This window comes from Sebastes umbrosus, chromosome 20, assembly GCF_015220745.1.
Source record: "Sebastes umbrosus isolate fSebUmb1 chromosome 20, fSebUmb1.pri, whole genome shotgun sequence".
In the NCBI taxonomy this organism is placed as follows: domain Eukaryota; kingdom Metazoa; phylum Chordata; class Actinopteri; order Perciformes; family Sebastidae; genus Sebastes; species Sebastes umbrosus.
The window spans coordinates 13,433,521-13,441,561 of NC_051288.1; the positions used below are offsets into that span (position 1 = coordinate 13,433,521).

The 8,041-nt window shown below is 40.9% G+C and overlaps 1 protein-coding gene across 1 annotated transcript; it reads left to right on the forward strand.

Moving 5' to 3' along the window:
• Positions 1-161: 161 nt before the first annotated feature.
• On the forward strand, positions 162-6,998 carry prrt2 (proline-rich transmembrane protein 2). The gene is made up of 5 exons (XM_037754590.1): positions 162-619; positions 2,624-2,919; positions 3,120-3,418; positions 3,497-3,626; positions 5,080-6,998. Exons 2-5 carry the CDS (start codon positions 2,688-2,690, stop codon positions 5,094-5,096), a joined length of 678 nt encoding a protein of 225 aa, XP_037610518.1. The 5' UTR covers positions 162-619; positions 2,624-2,687; the 3' UTR covers positions 5,097-6,998.
• The last annotated feature ends 1,043 nt before the right edge of the window (positions 6,999-8,041 follow it).

The following is an 8,041-nucleotide window of genomic DNA, read 5'->3' on the forward strand; positions in this document are numbered from 1 at the left end:
GTGATGGTTTCACATAGGACCCAACAATGAATCACCTCTCGGATCAGTCATCCTCTCTCTCTGGGGGTAGTTATCTCCTATTTCTGGTTTTAATACCTAATTGGGGTCATGTTTATAAGAGGTTTTTTATCTCAGACTGATGTGATGCAGCATCTGGATAAATATTCAGTGTGAGAAGCTTGTTTTCTTGGGTGAGCAGAGGAGGATGCTATAATCCAGCCTCCCCCTCTTCCTCCTCTTCCTCCCTTCCTCCTCCTCCTCCTCCTCCTTCTCCCACAGCACGTAGTCTGGTTGATTTCACTTTTCATTTCACACACACACACCCCTCCTCTCTGCTTGATCCACCCTGCCTGCCATCCAACCAGGAGACTCCCCATCCATCCGTCCATCCATCCCAGCACACTGCGCTGCAACACGGCGTTGTAAACACCACCGCGTCTCCAGCTTGCACATAGGATATTGTCGGATTTTTTTTTTTTTTTTTGTTTACACAAATAGGTTTTGCAAAAATACACCGAGGAGATGTTTGGTCGTGTCTGATGATTTTTGCACTTGAGAATAAGGATGACAAAAGCAGGCACGCTCCGGCTGTGTTGAGACAGGCGCTGGATTAAAAAAGGTCAGTTTGATTTATCTCCACCTTTTATTATTTCCCCGTGTATTGGTGTATAAAATGTGCTTTAAATGCAATAATCCAAATGCATGTTGTGCCATCATTGCAATTTTAGCAGCAGCAGCAGCAGCTCTCATCCACTGAATTGAAATGGAGCAGGAGACTAATTAATGCCCCCTCCTTATCCGACTAGATCTCCTTTGTCCTCTTCCTTTTTACTGCTCTGCCCTTTTTTACCTTTTGTTCTATGCCCAACAACCATATGCCTTAGTGCCTGTGTACACATGATGGAATAATAATGGTATGTACACACCTGCACGGAGAGACCATGGCTGCTCCTATCGTTTCAAAGGAACCTGCCTCCATCTGCCATGCCTTTGTACTCCCTGTGTCACTGTGACCTGCTTTCATTGTTACCTGAGATAGATGGGCTGCTATTTTAATGAGGCCTGATTTTTTACACACTGGGACATGCAGTGTGTTTTTATCTGTTTTACCTTTTATTTACAATTCAACATGACATAAGGAGTGATCTGAAGTGGATTATAAAGAGGCTTATGTTGATATTGAGCCTGGATCCAAACTCTAAATCGGCTAAAGCAGAATGTATTTAGGGACTGTATGAAAGTTATTAGATTGTGAGGGATATTTTACTCCCCAGCATTATTGATATTTTTGAAACTCATCTCTAAATACTATCATTTGGTACAACTATTGATTTGCCATCAATAACAAAAGATGTCAGATATTGTAGGCCTATTCTAATTTAAACCTTAAAGGAACAGTGTGTAACATTTAGGGGGATCTATTAGCAGAAAATTAATATAATAACTGTTTTCATTAGTGCATAATCACCTGAAACTAAGAATCGTGTTTTCGTTAGCTTAGAATATATCTACATAAGGAGTGAGTCCTCTTCAAAGGGTCCACCATGTTTCTACGGTAGCACAAAACGGACAAACCAAACACTGACTCTAGAGAGAGCCTTTCGCATTTTTACGTTACCTGAAGGTCACCGTAGTTCTCAGACACGCTTGTGAAACTGCGATAATGTGAGCCGCAGAGCGCAAAACCATTGTTATTATGGTAAGGATGGCCTCTGAGCGAAGAGAACGGCGTTACCACGGTCTTGTACTCGGTGGTTCATGTGGTTGCAATCTGCAACCACACCACTAGATGCTGCCAAATTCTACGTATTGTGCCTTTTTTTTTTTTTTTAAGTTATTTTTTGGGGATATTGTTCCTTTTAAAAGAGTAGACTACTACACTGGTCAAAATAGATGCAGCAGAAACTATGACATCTTTTTTTAATTTTACCCTGGCGACTATATTACCCACAATGCCATTCAACAGTTTAGTCTGAGATTCTGGTAGCAGCTAATGTAGATCTGTAGAGACCTGTAAACAGACTTTGATGTGTAAAATCGATGGAATTTCCCTTTAATGGAATCTTAATTTACACATTAGCAATTGCCAAAATGATATGCACTTTTTACTGAATATTCAAGCCATTCTTTATTTGTGAACCAAGAGCTGTGATGGTAGCTATCAACGACACATTTAACATTATTTATTAGATATATTTAACTTTACTGTAGATCTAGGCTAGAAATAATAACACCCTGTGTAGAAATATATAAAGTTGAATCATTAATAATGACAAAGATTGACATCTATTTTGGATGTCAAAACTGACATATTGATCTTATTAACTTCTAGTTGATGAGGAAAAATACCGTGATACAGACATGATTGTTGTCCTTGTATGGAAAATGCACCTGAAATATTCTGTCGCACACAAATTTAATCTTTTTGATGTAAATATTTGATAAATTGTTTAGAGTGAAATAAAATCTAACTCTTGGGTGATAAAAATTTGAAAGCATCCTTTCCCTTCTTCTCTTTCCAAACCCTCTTTCCCACCACACTCATTTTTGTACAGTCCCTAAGCAGATGGGAGGGAACATCCTGTATTTACAAAGATGCTTAAAACCATTTTCTGACCCCCAGGTGAACTACAGGCCGCACACACAGGACTGGACCACAAACAGAGGCTTTCGTTTCGGCTGTCAGCATGGCTGTGAACATGATGCCAGCTCCCGCCATTTGGCCAGGGGAGGAACAACCGTCGCTGCTGGACCAGGAGGACTCTCTGTCGAGCCAAGCCCCCGTCTCTGTGCCATGCCTGCCAGTCATAGGTGAACCACTCATCCACAGCAGCAGCAGCAGCCCGGTCGACACACGGCCGCCCCGCAGCAAATCCAAAGACGAGCTAGTCATAGTCATCAACGAGAAGCTGCAGAATAGTAAGTGACTGAGTTTGACCTCCTGTTAAGGCAGCGGGTGGGTGGAGGAGGGGTGGCGGGTGGGGGGGGGGGGTCACACAGCTGCTTAGTCAGCTCACTCGGGGAAAGATCCAGTGCATGAAAGAGCTCCCTAGTAGAGCACATTAACCTCCTCCAGTGTTTCAAACGTTCTCCCGTCCTTTTCCGCCCTTCATGTGTAGGTAACGGGATCCATCCGGTGTCCGACGCAGACAGCACCTCTTCAGTCATCTGCTCTCCTCCGAGAAGACAACACTCCATCTCTTACCCCCACCACACCAAGACCAGGAAGGGGAGCAGGGCGAGCTCCATCGGCTACACCGCCTTCTCCCCCAGGCCGTCGATCTCTCGCCACTCCAGCATCGCCACCAACCCGCCCTTGGACCGCACCAAGGTCAAAGACTACCTCCTCCTGTCCGTGCTGGCCTGCTTCTGCCCCGTGTGGCCCATCAACATCGTGGGATTTGTCTACTCCATCATGGTGAGAAAAACAACATCTTTTGTCATGTTTTTGAGTTTTAAATATGCACCGAGCTAACAGATGGTTTCTCCTATTCAGTCCAAGAACAGCCTCGAGCAGGGGAACTTGGACGGCGCCGTGCGTCTGGGACGCGTGGCCAAGATGCTCTCCGTGGTGTCACTAGTAGGAGGGACGATCATTATCATCGCCTGCATTGTCAACCTGGCCAGTGAGTGTCCCAAATCTGACCTTTAACCTCACCTTTTTACCCACTCACTGATCCTCCTGGCCCAAACACCTGCTACTGTCACTGTTTATCCCACCACAATATAATATTTAGCTCCGTTAGCACAACCTAACTGCAATCACTGATATTATTACCCATGTTTTTTTGCACACTAGTTACAATGCCTGAACGAGGCTTTATACACTGCGGCACTTTAGGAACTGTGTCAACACTACACAAAGATCAGAGCATGTTAATCACATCAGACTCAAATCCACATTTTCTGACATCTTTCTTTATTTGCACGGGTGGCCTCCAGCCTCCAGCTGTAACCGGCTGCATGCCTCAGATTGCTGTGTGTGTGTGTTTATCTGTAGAGTGATATGTGTAGTCTCTTGTATGCCTTGCTTGTACAAAATGTGAAGTTTTTTTGTCCCTGTATCATATGTATACATAAATATATATATAATGTATGTCAGTGTGTGAGTTGTTGACATGCTCACAAGACAAATAAATGTACATTTATTGTACCAAATAAAGGGATTCTGATAACCAGTGGTGGAATGTAACTAAGTACATTTACTCAAGTACTGTACGTAAGTACAATTATGAGCTACTTGTACTTTACTAAAAGTATTTACATTTTATTTTACCTTTTACTTTTACTCCACTCCATTTTGAAAGCAAATAATGTACTTTTTACTCCACTACATTTATTTGACAGCTTTGCATATTCAGATTATTGATATAAAATCAAAAAAATAAATCAACTAATACGTTATGATGTATTATCACAGGTAACACAGCAGTATATAAAGTACTTAAAACGAGCTCCACATTTACCAGCTGCGACATTAAAGTGATGAAGTCATGCATCACCATTTATAATTCAATAATAATAATAATATTCTGCGTAATGAGTACTTTTACTTTTGATACTGATGCTAATACTTTTGTACTATTACTTAAGACTTTGAACGCAGGACTTTTACTTGAAACAAAGTATTTTTACACTGTAGTATTGCTGTTTTTACTTAAGTAAAAGGTCTTAATACTTCTTCCACCACTGCTGATAACAGACCAGTGATTATTAGAGACTTGTAAAGAAAGGGACTAGTATTTGTCTTTTGCAGTACTTTATGTTTAAAAATATAAATGAAGGGTCAGTCAATTAAATGATTCTTTGCCTTTTCACTTCAGTTTAAGCACATATTTATCTGTACTTGTGTTTTTGAGTGCAGCCTGTTGGGTCTCATTAAGCCAAGAGATGTCCTAATTAACTTAATGACTGGAAGAGCAATTGTACACAGCTTTCAGGGCTCTGGGACTCAACAACCCGTGTTTTTTTTCATTACATAACTTGTCCTCTCTGTGGTCTGTGAAAGTTTATACATCCATATCAAGTTGCAGAATATATAGCTCTTCAACTAATACGCTTCCTTCTCCTTTTTTTTAGTAAATGTGAAAACCTGAGTTTCATCCCAGGATGAAACTGGATAAGGCAACTGACCGTCTGGCCCCGCACCTGCACCACCGTCTTTACCGCCTAGTCATTACCTGGATGTGTGACAAATAATGCACCCGATATACAGTGCTTACTTGTATTTCTGTAATCTATATAAATACCTTTTTGCTAATGGAAGGAAATATGCAAACTGCTCTGAGTCAGGAGGGGAGGGGGTGTTGTTGTTTGTTAGATGGAGACAGGAGTAGACAGTCTAATCAGCCTCTTCGTATTCCGGTCAACACATTCAGAACGATTCTCGAGAAATCCCATCAATCAACCGCAGAAGTGATTCAGACGAGGTGGACTATAAGTGGAGGTGGTCACAGAACTTGAAACAGAGAAGGTCTGACCTCCCAGCTTCAGCGCAACAAAATGTCCACCCAAAGTCCATCCTATCACAGCACCGCCCAACAACAGGACGCATCCGAGTTTCAGCTTTGCCCTTAAATCCCCTCGCATACGTGGAGAGACTCTGGGATTTGTTTTTTTGCATTGGAATCGCAGAGCAGAAATTCACCCTTGCAGAGAAGAAACACTTTGAATCTCAGTGTCTCCTCTGTGTTTCCGACTCTCCTCTCCGTGGATCTCATGACTCCCGCCCATACATCTTGTGTTTGAGCGTACGGGTGGCAAAAGAGGATGAAAAAGAGGCTTACCAAGGACTAGCTACGGGTGCTAAACTGGAAGGGATTATGGAAAGTCTCACACAGAAGGCACAGTCATCACTGCAAGGAAAAATATGTGCCAAAAAAAAAAAGTTTCTTGCTTTGTAAAAACCCAACTCTGATCACAGAATTGTTGTAGAAAGTGTTTTTACTCTGCTGCAACTTTCCTGTTTTATCCGCTTGACACCACTGACCACTGTGAGCCGGGGGAGGGGTACAGTACAATGTTCACAAAAACAAAAACACTGTAGCAAGACATTCCTTTTACAGTTGAAGCTAATTATGCTACATCATCTAAATCTTTTGATAATGTTTGTAAAAGATTTTGAAACTGAATTTCATAGTGTGATGCTCTTGGAGTGCTGTGCCGCAGTTGACAGATGATATTGTGTATATGGGCATCACTATTTGGTTAACAAATGAAATCGCTCAGTCAAAGTTGGTGGCTGTAGCCTCAGTCTGCATCCACAGGTAGCCTGTACTTTCAAACCAAACAGATTGTGGCTTTTTTTGTCCCTTTGAAAAACCCTTAAAACAGCAATTAACACCTTCATTATTTGTTGTCACACACAGTAGGATGCTGTCTTTTGAATTTGTAAAACACTGGTTCAGACATGGTTTTATGGGTGTGAGAAATAGCAATACTGTGGAGTACTACTTTTAAAATCTGATTTATTATTATTATCATTATTATTATTATTATTATATCTCCTGTGTATCCTTAACTAACCTCTAATCTTAATCTACCTGCGATTCTCACTGTGATCTGAAACAACTGGGTTTAAAACTCTCCTTATTTACTACATCCTGGAGTTTTAATCATGTCATGGGTTCACACCTGCAGACAATTTTCTGTGCTGATTAAATATGGCAGTTTTTTTTCCCTCTGTTAGCACTTAATATGTAAATTTAATTGTAATCAAAAGTTGATGTATTCTGCAGCTCTAAATCTCAATATTGTGATAATTCTCTAGTTAATATATATGAGTTAGCATTAAGTAGTTATGATCTAACATATAGGCACAGAATCTGACAGGTCATTGTGTTTCCACCGGGCTTCTATAATCTTTGTGGTTATTGGCATGTTGTGGATTTTTAATTAATGTATAATGATGATAAAAGTTGAAAATTACTAAAGATAAACTGACACTTGGAATATTATACTTCTGCAGCACATTCATAATAAAGACACAATGCATGCGACTTGTTTTCATTGTTGTTTTGCCGAGACAAAGAGCAGCGGTGGAGATTAAAGAGAATGAGAGTCAAAAGTGAGCGATATCCAGAGAGCTTAGCCACTGAGGAGAGATTGGATTTTTGCATTTGAGCAGATGAGATCAAAAAAAGAGGGGAAGTATTAATGTATTTGTCCGTACTGTGATAGTGTGTAAGCTGCAGGGATTGAAAGTGAATGCTGTTGTCAGGCAGCAGGAAGAGCAAAAATGCTGAAGGGAGAGGTCCTGAGCCGAGGAAATACACCGCGTGATCGGCTGTAATGAGAGCTAAAGCCTCAGATGACTTCAACAAAATCAAAGCAAAACATCCCTCCTTATTTTCTTCGAGGTTTTTTAAACCCTTTAAAGGAGCTATTACTATTGGCTGCGTACGCTGACCTATATCACTTATGAGCATTCATAACAACAGTGAATGGCAAATCATAAAGAACAAGTACTGTTTTTAGATTTAGTTTTAGATTTTTGGACCCAATCTGACAGTGATGAACATGTAACAGTGTGACATGTTCTGCATCACAATGGCCAACTGATACATTAACAGTATCATTCACATACATTTATTTAAACTAGCGTCGCAACGGTTAGTCAAGTAGTCAGGAAAAGCATTTTGATAATCGATTAATCATTTAAAAAGTAATTTTTAAAGGCTTCCTATTATGCTTTTGTGCTTTTCCCCTTTCCTTTAGTGTGTTATATCGTTTTTTGTGCATGTAAAAGGTCTGCAAAGTTACAAAAAGTCAAAACCAAAGGGAGTTACTCTCCCATAGAAACACTTCTCCTGAACTGTCTGAAACGCCCTGCTTGAAGTCCTGCCTTTTCTTCCGTAACGGGGTGATGTCAGCAAGTAACACATTTACATAATACCTGCCTAGCGGCTAGTTTGGCACGCCCTCAAGCAAAGCTAGTTAGAGCGGAGCTGGAGTGGAGTCTGAAGAGTTTGGTTCAGTTGACCAATCACAACAGAGTGGGCCAGCTGACCAATCAGAGCAGACTGGGCTTTTCGGGACAGAG

Coding starts and splice junctions, on each gene's coding strand:
- prrt2 (XM_037754590.1), top strand. CDS start 2,688: ATGGCTGTGAACATGATGCCAGCTCCCGCCATTTGGCCAGGGGAGGAA. Junction 2,920..3,119: donor CAACGAGAAGCTGCAGAATA/GTAAGTGACTGA, acceptor CTTCATGTGTAG/GTAACGGGATCCATCCGGTG. Junction 3,419..3,496: donor GATTTGTCTACTCCATCATG/GTGAGAAAAACA, acceptor TCTCCTATTCAG/TCCAAGAACAGCCTCGAGCA.